The sequence below is a fragment of the Sesamum indicum genome, linkage group LG6 (assembly GCF_026168435.1).
Source record: "Sesamum indicum cultivar Baizhima isolate 11 linkage group LG6, ASM2616843v1, whole genome shotgun sequence".
Lineage (NCBI taxonomy): Eukaryota > Viridiplantae > Streptophyta > Magnoliopsida > Lamiales > Pedaliaceae > Sesamum > Sesamum indicum.
In genome coordinates this window covers 19154097-19169246 of record NC_142662.1, presented here as the reverse complement: position 1 = coordinate 19169246, position 15150 = coordinate 19154097, and the positions used below count along the sequence as shown (strand labels likewise).

Here is a 15150-nt window from a genome sequence, read left to right as displayed (position 1 = left end):
TTAGAGTTATTGTATATTGTAATTTCTATTGCAACCGAATAATATTAAAATTAATTAATTTTCAACTATATACTATAGACATCTTAATCTATATTGATACATATATAATTAATATTATGAGATGTTAGAGTAATACTGTCTGAGTTATTGTTTAAAAAGTTCATTATTTGATAATTGGAATTGCAATTAAGATTAAGAGCTCGTTTGGTTGTATTTTTAATGAGATTATTTTCACTTTTTACTATTAGGTAGTTGGGATTTTGTTTGGTCAAGCCATTTTCATTGAGAATGCATTCCTACTTTAATCTTGAATTTTTTGAAATTATATGTCACATGAGTTGGTTATACTTGTCTTATCTTGTCAGCATGTCTTTTCTTATTTTAAATAAAAAAAAATTGCTCTCTCTCCCAACCATTTTGATCAACCCTCATAACTAATTTCTGTCACATAAAAAATACATATATCTATATTTTTAATTGTCACACCTATATACCTATATTTGAAAATAACTAATCCAAACATATTTTCAATTTTCACATAAAAATTCATAAAATATTTTTACACAAATACAATTATTTAAAACTGAAAATGAAAAATGAAAACACAACCCTAAGTGTTGTGCCACACAATTACAAAACCAATTGAAGATTCATGACATGTATATGTAAAACGAATTCAAAAAATTACAAATAAAATCACAACAAAAATTCAATCAACCAATAAATTATGGTTTTGGGACCCACTTTCATCTTTTCTAGTAGTCTAGTCCCGTACATCAACATCCTTATCCAACCCCCATATTAGACTCCCGTAGTCCTTCGGACACCTCAAACAAGGAGAGAACATAATCGCCTCGCCGCTCCCTCTCTTCCTCTCAATTCGTCTGGCGCTTAATGAAATTGTACCCTCGCATCTGTTTTCCCAGTCAACCCTTCCTAGTCCGCGCGTACAAAACTTCTACAGCACAAGTTGTACATCACCCACGCCAAACATGCTACACCGAATAACTTCTGTAGAAAGAAAAGCTAGAGAAACTCTGGGGAAAAAGATCTTCTGGCGCCTTCTCATACGCCCCCCGATACTTTACGTGGGGCCACCCGACCCGTTTTCCCTTCTCGAATTCTCCCTCTCTATGATTATTCATCCCGTTTGCCCTTTTTCCTAATATTTCTGAAGAAGTTTCTGGAAACGACAACATCACCGCCACCGTAACCGCCACAACCTCCACCTCCGACTCCACCACTGCGACCGCGCTTTTTACATTTCGTCGCCGCTGTTTATGCTTCTTCAACTGTTAGTTTCCGTCGACTGCTCTGGGAAAGGTGTAGTTAAGATCTCAGAGTTTGAAGCAGAAGCGTCGAAGCTTTTTTGTTGTCTTTTTCCGGAGGTAATGACGAGAAAATTTTATTTGCAGATTTGCTCTCTTATGATTGTCATTCTAGTTGTTGCATACACCGGTAATTCATTGAGTATCATTGGACCGATTGTGTTCAGTGGTTCGGTGACGTCCGATTGAAAACTGCATACGCATTTCGAATTAAATTCAAGCTTTTTAACTTTTTCTTTTTCCTGTTAAGTTCTTGTTTGATCTCACACAATTTAATTTAAGCTTATTTTTATTTGATTTAAGTAATTATAGTATTTTTATGAGTGCATTCGTTGTCCGTTTGTTTATGTTTGTAATTTTCTATTTTTGTTAGGTATACAGTGAATAGGTAATTAAACTCATAAGATACACATTTAATATATTTATTTTTTAATAAATTAAAAAAATCAGGTGGAATTAAATAAGCTAGTGTTATTAGATAGCCACAATATGGTTATTTCTAGTATTTTGATAACCAGCTTGTTCAAGTTAGTCAAGATTTGGAGATTTTCAGTTCGTTTTAGGTTTCAAAGAAGCGGCCATATATTTTGATATTTTGTGTCTGTGTGCGACATGAGCGGCGAAGGCACAACTGGCAGCGGCGGGGGGAGTAGTGCCTGCGGCGGAGAGTCACAGAGGTCAGTTCCGACGCCGTTTCTGACAAAGACTTATCAGCTAGTGGATGATCCCAGCATCGATGATTTCATCTCGTGGAATGAAGATGGGACGACTTTCATTGTTTGGCGGCCAGCGGAGTTTGCCAGAGATTTGCTGCCTAAATATTTTAAACACAATAATTTCTCCAGTTTTGTTCGTCAACTCAACACCTACGTACGTAAGCTGTTCCCCCTCCTTTAAATCTTTTGCATTTGTTCTTGATAACTTTTTATCATTTCTGGACGGGTAATATTAGGTTAATTATGGTGGAATTGACATTTTGAAAGTTATGAGAAAATTTTTCCGCAATTGGATTTTGCAGGGATTTCGAAAAGTAGTTCCCGATAGGTGGGAGTTTGCAAACGATTGTTTTAGAAGAGGCGAGAAGTCGTTACTCAGAGACATCCAACGCCGAAAAATTTCGGCCGGCGCCGCTGCCGCGGCAACTACAGCTATAGAATGCAATGAGCATTCGATAACGGTAGCAGTGGCGCCGGGTACGGGTATTAAAATATCTCCCGCAAATTCTGGCGACAAACAAGTTCTCTCATCCAACTCGTCCCCCGCGGCAACGGCAGCCACTCCCACTCCCCCAGTGCTGCGAGCCGCAGAAATATTAGAGGAAAACGAGAGGCTAAGGAGAGAGAATTGGCAGCTGAGGCAGGAGCTGAATCAGTTAAGGAGCTTGTGCGGCAATATATACAATCTGATGTCGATTTACGCGACAAATCAATGCGAAGCGGCGCTGCCGGAGGCGAGAGCGTTGGAATTGATGCCGGAAACGCCGTCCAAGGCGGAGGAGGCAGGCGCCAAGGCGGAGGAGGAGGAGGAAATGTGTCCCAGGATATTTGGAGTTTCCATCAGGGGTAGTAAGAGATTGAAGAGGACTGAAAACGGAAAGGACGACGCGATGCGGGCGCGTGGAACGGATGTTAAATTAGAGCCGTCGGATGCTAAGAGTAGTAAGAATCATGAGGAACCTCCTAGGCTTGATAAATAATGAAGAATGAGAAAAGAGATGAATTATGTGCAATTGACTTGGTGGGGGGACCGGTGCCGATGGTGTGACTGACAATGGAGAATGTAACACGTGTGTGCGTGCGCGCGCTGACTAGGTTATGTTACGGATATATAATATAATTGGAATAGGAGTGGGAATTGGAATGTGGGAGGCGGGCGCAGCTTCTGGTGGTTTCTGGGTAGATTGCGAAAAATGGGCCACGGTGTTGAGTGCTGCTGATCTGTTGGGCCAATGGACGGAGACCAATATGGTTGATGGGCTTTATGCTTCGAAATCTGGTTTCTGCCGCCGTCACTGGCGTCATTCAAAAACTCCCGAAAATTAGTAGTGGGCCCCAAGGGACGAAGTTTTTTTTCCGTCGTGATGGTGTTGGTGGGGTCGCCGTCCCACGGGTTTTTATACGGCCTGGGATTGGACTTGAGGGGTGTCGTCTCACTCTTCTATAAAGAAGGTATGTTATGTGGGATGAACAATCTGAAATTGAAGATCATGTTTGGATTTATTTATATATACACATGTGGATTGGGATGTAAGAATTTTGTATGGGGCGAAGTAGTCAGCAATTTCTGAGTTGTAGATAAAAGACGGGAATCAACTGATAGATAGAAAGCTGTCGTTTGAATGTGCAGCGTCGGCCCAGAAAATGGAGTTCTTGTGCTTGATCTCTAATGGCGGCCAATACCGCTGATATGTGGTTTTCCTCCTCCTTTGCCACCATCGTAGAAAGACAGTTGAAGTTTGATACAGTAGTTCTATTACACACTTTTGATTCTGAATGTAACAGGTACCTTGTGTTGTTGCTTAGGAGGTGGAAGCATAAGTAACTAGTTGTCACAATTCCCATTACTAACGCCATGTTTACTCGCACTGATCTGGCTGTAGACTTTCAAAACATTGTCCATGGATGAGGAGGTACCACTTGCTATTTTTGAGATGTATCCTTTCAAGGCGAATCTAATTATGTTCAAATAATCATGATCTTTTTCGTTAGGGATAATTATGCACTCTTCTTTTGAAGTTTGGTGAAGTTACACGTTGACTCTATGTGATTTGGAAAATTACATATAGTATTCATTAGATTTGTTTTCGTCTAAAAAATAAGTTTCTGTATTAGTTAAAATTTATTGAATTTGCTGATACTAACAAAAAAAAAAAAAAAAATATTATGAAATCTTCTTCTCAAATGAATGTAAACTGGAGTTTATCAAGAGATCAAACACTTCATCTCACAAGGAACAATCATTCCATGAAGAGGGATTACTATCAGGGATGATTACAATCTGTTAAAAGTTCCCACAACTGAAACTGAGATATTATTATACACTCTGAAGAGTGAGTCTTGGAGAAAACTTGATGCTTTTTCCTCAACATTTCAACCCCCCTTGATGTCTGGGTAATTAAGGCTCGTTAACGGACCACTTCATTTATTAAATGAAATAAAATAAGATTAAATTTGAATTTATATTAATAAAATGAATTACAAAAACAATTATTTATTGAAGATATAAGTATAAATAAAGATACTTTAGTCAATCCATGTAGGCTCATTACTTCAATTGAGATAATGAAAAAATCATTTCACCTTTTTAGTTGGAACTTTAGGCGGTTCTCGAAAAAAGATAGCGAAAAAAATTATGCCTAGAGTCGAGACTAAAAGGAATGTATAAACCAATGCTTCCATAGATTCGATCGTGGTTTACAATTATAGCTTCCCTACCTGTTTGTTTTTTCTCTTTTTTGATTTTCTTTTTGGGAATAGAGCAAGAGTCAAAAAAGCTATCAAAAGTAAATTTTTAAAGATATAGAGCCTTAATATATTGTATTAGATTAATAACGGATTTTGAGTTGAAGAAACTTAATAAATTTTTATTTTATCTTAACAAGAGCTTAGTCATAAATTATATGATGGAGTTTATTTTGTACTTCAGTAACACTACATATGTTCCCAATTATATATATGTCTAGCATATATAATTTATATGTAGAAAAAAAATACAAACAACTCTTGTGATGTTATAAATGAGCAAATTATCTTCTATGGAAAAAAAAAAAAGCAAAATACCTTACCATATTTGTTTAAAAAAGTTATTTATCTCTTTAGACAAAGAGATAAATTGTTCTATTTTAAAAAACAGAGAAAGATAAATTATTATTATTTTTTCTATATGAAAGTAATTTGCTCATTTTTAATATCATCAATGGTAAATTACATTAAATCCTATATATTGCAAATAAATTAAAAACTTCATAATTCTAGAAATATATTTATATACAGTTCAATGAATTTACCAATCCTCATTAGAAAACAAAGTCTAAGTTCAATATATGATATTAATATATTTTTTTATTAAAATAAAATTAAAATTTAAGATATAATAACAAGAAGGATAATTTTATCTAATAAAAAATTTGGAAAAACATCAGAGAAAGTACAGAAAATAGATAGAGTAGATAAAGATTTATAGCATAAAATTTCATGTAATTAATGGATGTAAGTTTGTAATTTCACGTTTTACCAGCAAATTAAATTTCTATGGATGCAAGCAAACATATTGTTTGAATTTATTTTTCTCTATATTGCATCATCACATGAAACAAATTCATATTCAAAGAATATTTCAATCACAATCCTTATTCAATCAATTTACTTACGTCCATCGTCTAAGCAAACGAGCCCTAACTCGTCTCAATCTACAACGAACACTTCACAGTTGACACAGTTCAGCATACTACATACTACAATCACAAAGATCAAACTTCATATATAAAAGATAGAAATAAGACCGAATACTTTGCCTTAAAGGTGAGTGATTCTTGCAGCCGAAGACCTTCAACCAACATGTGGTTTTCCTCCTCTTCTTATGGCTCCCGCTCGTCAGCTCTACATCAAACAGCACAGACTCAGACAAAAAATATAGAATTTGAAATGCGTCTCTTTTGGTATTGAATGCCATAGACAGAGTGATCTTCAATTTGGTGCCGTTTTAAGTGCAACAATAACCCTTGTTAGATGCCTCAGGCTTGAAACTGAGAGACTCTTGTTTCATATTTTCTATGTACATTGTGACAATATTGGACATCTTAGTGCTCTGAAACATAGTTAACAGGTTGACGAGAGATGACTAGTCATACGTAGAACCCGACCTTTTAAATTTTGGCTGCTCAAAATTATAAAGTACACTTGTTTCACAACTCAGACAAGAACGAGGGAGGGATGAGACGTATTTGATATTTTCCATATATGACAGCTACCTAGCATACAGAATTGTTTGAGTTTTACATAAACATCTTAATTTCAATTATGATGAGTGATTCTTACCACAGTACAGAAAGTCATAGTCACAGCACTAAACATGAGTTTTCTTTCTTATTTGTCTGTCCTCCACAAACTTCTTTAATATGTTGGATAACTGATAAGATGTACATAAAAATTTAAAGCTAAAGTTCGATCCAATTTAAGGAAATATACTTTACTAAGGCACGCTCATACCTTGGCCGTGCATACAGCATGATCACCTTATCAACAGACAGAGTGTCCTTGAGGGAAACAAAACTAGGAGTAAAACCAATAGCCCTCGGATTCCTGTGCAGCCAATCAAACCCGACGTATCTCAAACTCTTGTTTCTAGGATTATAGCAAACCAGATCATAGTTAATCCATTGCATTAGTATCTCCCCACTTCTGAGAACTTGCAGCGGCCTGAACCAGCCGTAAAGGGGCACACCTGAGGGCCTCACTGCATGAACAATGAATTCTTTGCTCCAAGACTCTTGATTGCCACGTTTTTTCATGACCCATATGTCCACATGCGGAGCATTATGAACATTATAACTCAAACAAAGACAACCTCCAAGAACTCCAATGCTCATAAACTCTATTTTACTCAGCTGCTCCTCCCCATATTCGGACGGCAATGCAATTTCCCCAAACAATTCCCTCTCAAAATCAAAGAAAACTATGTCTTTCCATGTCTGGTCAAGCCAATAGAGAACTCCATCTACGGTGGCGGAGCAATCATCCCACGAGATATCACGGCCGACGGGCGTGTTTTCGACGTTTCTCCACCAATTAGACCCAACCACAAGCACCTGAGCTCCCATGTCTAAAGGACCATCATTTATACGGCTATAAAGCCTCAGCACCTTGTATTGATTACTACCCGAGCTATACCCTAACCACATACTCTTAGTCCCAAAAAGTAACCTAGTCTCCCGATCAACACTAGGCATCATGAAGTACTCATTCGTGACAGGATTACACACAAAAGAGCGCTCATCCTGTGCGTGCCTTCTTACAAAGTAAAGCAACCCTTTACACGAATTCACAAGAACAAACTTATTTTGATACCGATAATTAGTGCGATAAGGAACAAAATTCATCCCCAAACTGGGTGCCTCAAATATGGGTTTCAATCGGAAATTCTGGATGAACCCAGGAGCGATATCGAGTTCCGGGTCCGCCCAGCTGATCAGTTTGGAGGGAGTGAAGTCGTCGCCGAATTGGAATGCAAGAATTTGGGTAGCATTTGCAGAGTGCAAAGTGATAAAGTGACGATCGATGGAAGTCAAATTGAGGAATGTTTTACAAACGCACCTGCTGAGGAAGAGGGTCTTCAGAGGAAGCCTTACGAGGATTTCCATGAGGATGTTGGGGGGTAGATCAGTGAGGGATTCCACCATTTTTGCTGATTTTCTTGCAGACATTGTCGAATGAAGTTGAGAGAATTTATAGGTTGGATGCTGCCTTGTAATGGCGAAGCAACGACAGTACCTTACTTGTGCGGTTAATTTCAACGGTCATAGGTCAAGAAATTCTTGTCGTGTAGCGGTTATACTGAATAAAGGTTAGGACGGTGTTTGGCTGAGGTTTTCTAAAATTTCTTATAAGCTTTTACATTTATTTTAAGAACTTATAAAATAATAGGGTGTTTGACATAATAAGATCTTTAACTGGTAAAAAATGTCTAATTTTGATAAATATGTATTTTTATTCATTTTTTTTTAGTATCAGCGAATTCAATAAATTTTGAGTAGCGAATGAATCTATTTATTTGACATAAACAAATGTTAAAATACTAACTTATGATTTTTCAAATCATATAGAATTTACACATAATTATATCAAACATTAGGGAATGATAATGTAATTATCCATTTCAATATAACATTTGTAGTTTTTTAGTGAATTAGTTATGATAATACATTTTTTAGCGGTCATGAGCTATGGAATTTTGTAGGGTTTGAATTGAAGTCGATACGGAACTCTGATTCTATAAAATTGAGACGAGTTGAATTTTGAATTTCAATATACTTGACTTCACACATGTCCATATTTCATATGGTGGCGGCCTAGGAAGAGGGTGGGGGCGACGGGGACAAGGAGGAAGAAAATATAGGGTTGGGGGCCAATCATTTTACCCTTTATCAAATTAGGCTTCTAAAGCAAATTATTTACCCACTTCTTGAGATAGGTTGATTTATGCACCCACATGAATAGGATGGGGCCTTCACCTTAGACCCCAGCACCTATGCTTCAATATAAATAAAGAATATATTGTACAAATTTTTCTTATTCAGATCAATCAATCAAAGTAAACGCTTCCATAAATATTTCATATCATAACATATTATATTTTATATTTATTTAATATTATTGTAGGCTGTAGTCATATGATATTATATTCATATCCTCATAATCATATTTGGACACCATCATTTTAGAAATCAAATATTGTTTAATTTAATAATGAATGGACTCCTATTCGCAGGACTTAATTTGTACCATTTTTCCTTTCTTTTTTTTTTGAATGGATTAGATGAGTAGCATGAAAAATAAAAGGTAAGTAATGAGAAGAAAAGTGAGATTTGAGCAACACTTAATAATCATTCCTCAATTTTCAGAATCTTTATGAAAACAAGTTATTACCATCTTATTGAGTGTGAGAAGGCTAATTAATTACTGGATTACTTAAATCATAAAGTAATTAATGGATTCAAATGTAAATATTTTGGTGGCATAGAAAGAAATACTTTACTTGGATTACCAAAAATCAGCAGCATAGGATGCCAATCATGGCTTTGTAATTAAGAATGGGTTAATTACAATTACTTTCCATATGAAATAATTCAGTCATCAATTCTCCACTCTGTAATACATTATTACAAAGAAAAAACAGAAAACCTTTAAATTTTCATATTTGCTAAATTTCCAGCCTGTTGGGATTTTGGATGAAAAATACGCAGTTGTCAAAATTCTTTAGGAGGAACTTTGTAATGTTTCCCCAACCTGATTCCATGATTCCACCAAAATAGTTTTAGTAAAATTTGTTTTAAGCTGAAAAATTAAATCATTTTAGCCGTTGATTATATAGTAGACAAATAATCATTTTCGCATTTTTTTAAAAAAATAAGACATTTACTCAAATATTTTTCTAATATTGTGGAAACTTAAAAAGTGTGAAATTTATTATATTCAACTATATAAAAATCAATGAGAAATTCAGAAATTGTCCCTCTTTTTTAACCCTGTAATTTTTCTCTTATTCTTCTATTTTCTGAGACAACTTTGCACTTGTAGGTACATTAGGAATATAGACAAGGAGGAGGAGCAATTGAGGTGAAAGAAGCCCTTCAAAGCAAATGAAATCCAGAATGATACAACAATCCACATTACATAGAAACAATAGTAGATAGGATCCAACGATCTACATTACATAAAAACAGTAATAGAAATGATCCAATGACCCACATTACATGAAAACTGTACTAGGACAGAATACTGAATACAAAAACAGTACTAGAACATAATACGAATACGAAAACAGTACCAGGAAAGAATACTAAATACGAAAATAGTACTAGCATACACTTCCCCAGAACATACAACCTTCAATCCGAACCAGATGCACTGCCAACAAAGAAGAAAATGTAGAAAACAGAATAAGTATAAGAACGATGTGATCATAAGAGGCAGTTGGTGTTGGACCAATAATGTTTCTGCAAACATGCTGACATTAGGTTCTAACTATTAAATATGTGTGTATCTGATGTAAACTTGCACATCTTGACTGTGCTAAAACTGAAATCATATGTGGTACAAGTTTGATTGGTTGATTTGGATAACACAAGGTGCAAAAAAGCACAGATGTGGATATTATGTGTTGGTGTCATGAGAAATTGATGTATGCAATTACTTAATCAAATGAGCTTCTGAACAAAAGCATGAACTTGAAGGATAAAATAGTGCCAAAATGCAAGTTCATACCTTGAAGTTATATTTTGCACCATCACATTGTCAACCATCAGAGCGTCCTTCAGGCAAAGAAAGCTAGGGGTATAGGGAACAGCCTTAGCAAGTGATTCCACCCCAATAAACTCAAAAAACCGAAATTTCTTGTTTTTGGGATCATAGCACACTAGAGCACGCCCAAGCCAGATCATCAATATTTTCCCATCGCAAAGCATTTGCAATGGTCTGAATGGGCCACGTAGGGGTTCACCTGCAGGGATCGTAGTATCAATGGTATACTCCTTTGTCCAAGACTCTTGACAGCCATATTCCTTCATCACCCATATATCAAAATGCTGAGTGTCATCAGTCACACAGAGATAACCCCCAAGGACTCCGATGCTCATGCTCTGTTTACTGAGTCGCTGATCTATCCCAAAACTAGGTGGAGGCAGAATTTCCCCAAATTTTTCTTTCTGAAAATCAAAGAAGATTATGAACTTTGATAACTCTGGATATTTGCAGAGCCAATTAACAGTTCCATTCAAGAAAACTGAACATGTATCCCATGACAGGTACTCTGAGAGTGGTTTATCTTCAAGATATCTCCATGAATCTGATCCAACCACATGCACTTGAGCCCAGAACTCCTGCCTGAAACCAATTTGCCAAGGTTTACCAGTTAAAGTGGAGAAAAGCCTCAGGACCTTATATTGATTCTCTGCCGGACTAAACCCAAACCACGAACCCATCGTCAGCTGTCGTTCGTTATTTTGCTCATTAAATTCAAGGAGGGTAACATATTCATTAGTAATAGGATTGCAAACAAACGAGCGTTCACACACACCTCGTTCCGCAAAGTAAAGCAACCCATTACATGAATTAACCAAAACAAATTTATTTTCGTCCCCAGCATACAGACGGCATTTCTTGAAATACTTAACTGGATACTTAGGAATCTGGAACATAGGTTTCAAGAAGACTCTTTCACCAGACCCAAAAGAAGTATCAAGTTCAGAGTCGACCAAGTGGATCAATGTTGTGGGCTTGTGCAAGTCTCCAAATTGGATTATGAGATTTTGCGCTGTGTCTGAAGAGCGCAAAAAGTTGACGGGAGGATTGGAAAAGGTTAGATTGAGAAAGGTTTTGCAAACGGACCTGCATGCAAAGAGGGTCTTGATCGGGAGCCTCGAGAAGATCTCTGAGAGGATGTCTGGAGGTAGCTCAGGGAGAGACTGTGCCATTGTTGCAGATGTCCTGTAACTTTGAGGTATGATTTATAATAGAGACATTTATTGTAGGGACGTCAGCTGGATTAAAAGAGGGGGAATGAGTCAAGGACCTCAACAATAGTTTGTTGCATATTTTGAAAGTTTGTGCAGCTTAAATAAAGGAAAAAGAGCTGTAAATAAGAGAAAAAATCTTGCTCCGATTACCATGCCTGACCAAATATTTTGGCAATTGAAATTATGTTTATTCAATCACTCTACTGCAGCATATATCAATCAAACAATAAGTTAAAATTACTTTCCCTACAAAATCACTTCTCCCCAGTCAGGCAAGACAAGCGCAGATGTGTACACAATCCTTGGTGGAATCTTTTATTGAATATTGAATTGTAAGGTTGCAAGATTACATGAATCTTATGCGTAAAATCTGGTTGATATTTGATTCTAGTTAGGTTGCTTTTGGTACGCCAGAATGGCTTGATAATGAGTTCCACAAATCCCACAAAGGAAATTTAAATACACAGGATGTTTTCAACTAATTTTTCTGGCAGATAAAAAATTGCTGAAATCTTAAATTCTTAATTCGGGTGTGTTTTTCTCAATCAGGGAAATAAAATAACAAAACAGCCGGAACGTTTCACTTTCCAAACTATTCTTATGTATAAATCATCCCGTAAATGTACCTTATTATTACACCAGGAGAATGCCTTTCTTTCTCTAATGCTCTTTCAATAACCAATATCAATTCAACTTTACATTGATGACCTATCGTAAATTAAGTTGCTAGCGTGTACTATCCAATCCCCCTTGTCGACCTGTGAAGACATACAGGTCTCTTGATGCCAATTTGAATCCTTTAGATGTTTTATGGCGCTGATTGAGAATTATGCACCGTAGTCATGTAGCTAGGTCCCATAATGAATCATTACATAGCCATCTCACCAAGTAAGATGCATATATCATAATTCATTTTCATTCTAACTCTTAAGATCTTTTATCTTGGATATTATTTAAGTGCCTTTTATATATAATTTTTTTTATTGATGGACGTGTCACTGACATTTCTCCTATCACGTATAAATGTACTACTTGTTACCTCATTGAGACTTAAATAAAGGTCATCAAGGAATGGCTCATTAGTAGTTTAATCTTGCTTGACCACAAAGCTATAGGGAGCAAGAAGATTATGAAGACATGGATATGCATAGATACTCTATATTCAAATAGGAATACTTTACATGTCCCTGGGGAATTTTCATTTTTTTCCTCTATAGTTTCTGACATTAATCAAGTTAAACAATAAAATATCCATGTTCACGGGGTAATAAGAGAAAATTAAAAGCGTGATATTTATGTATATGGATTGAGTGGGTTTTCCAATACTAAACCTCATGAAATCATACTCCAAGTATGTGAATGTGTATGTATATGTATGTCCATAGTGTAGTGGAGATTGTAAACTATAAAGAATTACTTGTCACATATATTATTAGGGCAATGACTTTGACTAGAGTAGTCTTTTGTGTAGCCTTCTTACAAAACTTTTGTCACCATGGGGGAGTTTGGGACAATGCTTAGTATAATTCTGCTCTTTTTCTGCTTTGCAGTGAAATTTGATAGCTTTTTAATGCTGGAAAGCTTGTTATAACAGAAATCCCTTCCATGGAGAAACATATTTTTTTTAATTGAGTAGCAGAAAAGTGAAAGATCAGAGCAATCTATGTAATGAAATGAAGAAAACAGTAAATAAAATTACTATAAGTTTCAACGATGTAATCTTACACAATATCCAATAGCAGACATTTCATTCTTCTACTCTTTTAGCACAGTTACAGCCGATTATAAATCTTGTAAAGAAGTTGAACACATAAAAAAACAGGACATCTAACTGATGTAATTCCATTGCATACTATAGTATATGGCCTATCCAGTCTGAAACTCTGCCTCATCTCTAAGTAACCGACAAAAAGAAGGCAAGAAATAATCAACATGGGCAGATTCATTAATTCCAAGTATCTTTGTCAAATCTTCCTCATAATGTATGCGCCTTATTAGGTGCCACTGAAATGGCAAACATTCATATAATGTGCAAACATGCAGTATACCTAAAAAAGGTGCTTGATAGTTGAAATGCAAGATACATATGCGAACATATTATCCACCTCATATACAAAGAACAAAGATGTGATGCCCTCAAATAATAATGACAATCCACATTAGTTGTAATTGAAAGTTTAGAACTTTAACAGGAACTGGATGCTTAGCCACCAACCAAAAAAGTTAAGAAATATAAGGAAACCATGGGTATAACAGCAGCTGCATTAAAAATAACAAAGATGTTGTGAATAAGCTAACGTTCATAGCGTGCATGAAGAGATGTCCATGCATCAACATGGATGCACCAAAGACGGGATTAGTAAATAAACTGCCTGTTTGTCCAATTTGGACTAAAGGGCTAACAGTCTTCAAGATGGTCACAACATAAAGTACTATAGCAATTCTTCATGAGCAGCAGGAACAAGATATGGATCCATGTATCTAGTTAAACCAATGAAATCTGAAGATTGAAGAACATAAACATGAAACTTAATGACAAATTAGTACCAACATAAATGTTCATACCTCGGCCTTCTTTTCCCCACCATAACATCGTTAACCCATCATAGAATCCTTCAAAGAGACATAGCTACGTCTCAGCAGTATAACCAACAGCCTCGCCGACTAAATTTCACCCCAATAACCTCGAGTAATATGAAAGTCTGCATTTTTTTTACCGTAGCACATCAGATTAATTCCCCGCTGCTGAGAACATCTAGTGTCCTAAAGAGGTCATGAAGGGGCTCAATCACTCCATCAGCAACGAATTCTTCTCTCCAACATTCCTGATTCGCCATTTTTCTACACGACCCGTACATCAAAATGATATTACAAGAGCGCTGGATACTCATAATCAAAATTATGTGTGGACTTTGAATCCTACGCCGAATCGAGAGTAGTATGAAATTCCCCAGTGAATCAAATCGCGAGGGCTTGTAGTAGGTCGCCGCGAATTGCTGTAGATGTAGTGTAACTGAGCAGAGGAATTATATGTGGCCGAAGTATTTAAATAACTAAGGCTAAATTATTAGTCCCCTAATAACTAAGTATTTATAAATATTTCGTTATTATTTAATAAATTATAAATATTTTTTTAAAATTAATAATCTCCTAATAAATACCCTGGTGACAACGTATTATAAAAAAATATATGTTAGATAATTATTAATTTTAAATTCTTTTTTATAATTTTTTGAATAACGAGAAAGTATTTTTTAATCATTGCAAACGTTAGTAGAGTCTATTATAATTTATCCTAAACCTAACTATGAGAATGTGGCGGCATATATACACACACATTTGAGTATGACACGAATACTAATATATAAAATGGTTACAGGTGTACTAAATAAATTAAATTTAACTTAAAATTAAATAAGCATATAATTTTCACTTGCCTTCAACAAGTTGTCAATATATTTTTTCATGCACTTGAGTAATGATGTATGGTAAAACATAAAGATACCTAATAAATTAAATAATTCAACTGACTTAGAATTAAGCAGCACATATATGCACTAACATTTGACAAAAATATTAGTTCTTACATAT

At 35.7% G+C, this 15150-nt stretch overlaps 3 protein-coding genes across 7 annotated transcripts; 1 reads left to right on the top strand and 2 right to left on the bottom strand.

Moving 5' to 3' along the window:
* Positions 1-852: 852 nt before the first annotated feature.
* On the top strand, positions 853-4017 carry LOC105164129 (heat stress transcription factor B-2b). Of its 3 annotated transcripts, none has more exons than XM_088882071.1 (3): positions 853-1388; positions 1892-2198; positions 2347-4017. In XM_088882071.1, the coding sequence occupies exons 2-3, from the start codon at positions 1941-1943 to the stop codon at positions 3022-3024; spliced, it is 936 nt and encodes a 311-aa protein (XP_088738197.1). In that variant the 5' UTR covers positions 853-1388; positions 1892-1940; the 3' UTR covers positions 3025-4017. The 3 variants fall into 3 exon arrangements, with proteins under 3 accessions (XP_088738197.1, XP_011081009.1, XP_088738196.1); XM_011082707.3 differs by having other exon boundaries at positions 1882-2198; XM_088882070.1 differs by lacking the exon at positions 853-1388 and having other exon boundaries at positions 1395-2198.
* A 1613-nt stretch (positions 4018-5630) lies between these two features.
* LOC105164130 (F-box/kelch-repeat protein At3g23880) lies at positions 5631-7818 on the bottom strand. The gene is made up of 2 exons (XM_011082708.3): positions 6536-7818; positions 5631-5926 (listed from the first exon to the last, which is right to left on the bottom strand). Exons 1-2 carry the CDS (start codon positions 7747-7749, stop codon positions 5905-5907), a joined length of 1236 nt encoding a protein of 411 aa, XP_011081010.1. The 5' UTR covers positions 7750-7818; the 3' UTR covers positions 5631-5904.
* A 1879-nt stretch (positions 7819-9697) lies between these two features.
* LOC105164131 (F-box protein At3g07870) lies at positions 9698-14609 on the bottom strand. 3 transcript variants are annotated; one of them, XM_088882161.1, is made up of 4 exons: positions 14125-14609; positions 11432-11583; positions 10310-10927; positions 9698-9952 (listed from the first exon to the last, which is right to left on the bottom strand). In XM_088882161.1, exons 2-4 carry the CDS (start codon positions 11515-11517, stop codon positions 9934-9936), a joined length of 723 nt encoding a protein of 240 aa, XP_088738287.1. In that variant the 5' UTR covers positions 11518-11583; positions 14125-14609; the 3' UTR covers positions 9698-9933. The 3 variants fall into 3 exon arrangements, with proteins under 3 accessions (XP_088738287.1, XP_011081011.1, XP_088738288.1); XM_011082709.3 differs by having other exon boundaries at positions 10310-11583; XM_088882162.1 differs by lacking the exon at positions 11432-11583.
* Positions 14610-15150: the final 541 nt, after the last annotated feature.

Bases quoted from the DNA above. Each gene is read 5' to 3' on its own strand.
- LOC105164129 (XM_088882071.1), top strand. From the start codon at position 1,941: ATGAGCGGCGAAGGCACAACTGGCAGCGGCGGGGGGAGTAGTGCCTGC. The intron at 2,199-2,346 runs GTACGTAAGCTG...TGGATTTTGCAG, and splicing joins TTCGTCAACTCAACACCTAC to GGATTTCGAAAAGTAGTTCC.
- LOC105164131 (XM_011082709.3), bottom strand. From the start codon at position 11,517: ATGGCACAGTCTCTCCCTGAGCTACCTCCAGACATCCTCTCAGAGATC.
- LOC105164130 (XM_011082708.3), bottom strand. From the start codon at position 7,749: ATGTCTGCAAGAAAATCAGCAAAAATGGTGGAATCCCTCACTGATCTA. The intron at 5,927-6,535 runs GTATGAGCGTGC...TGTTTGATGTAG, and splicing joins ATGCTGTATGCACGGCCAAG to AGCTGACGAGCGGGAGCCAT.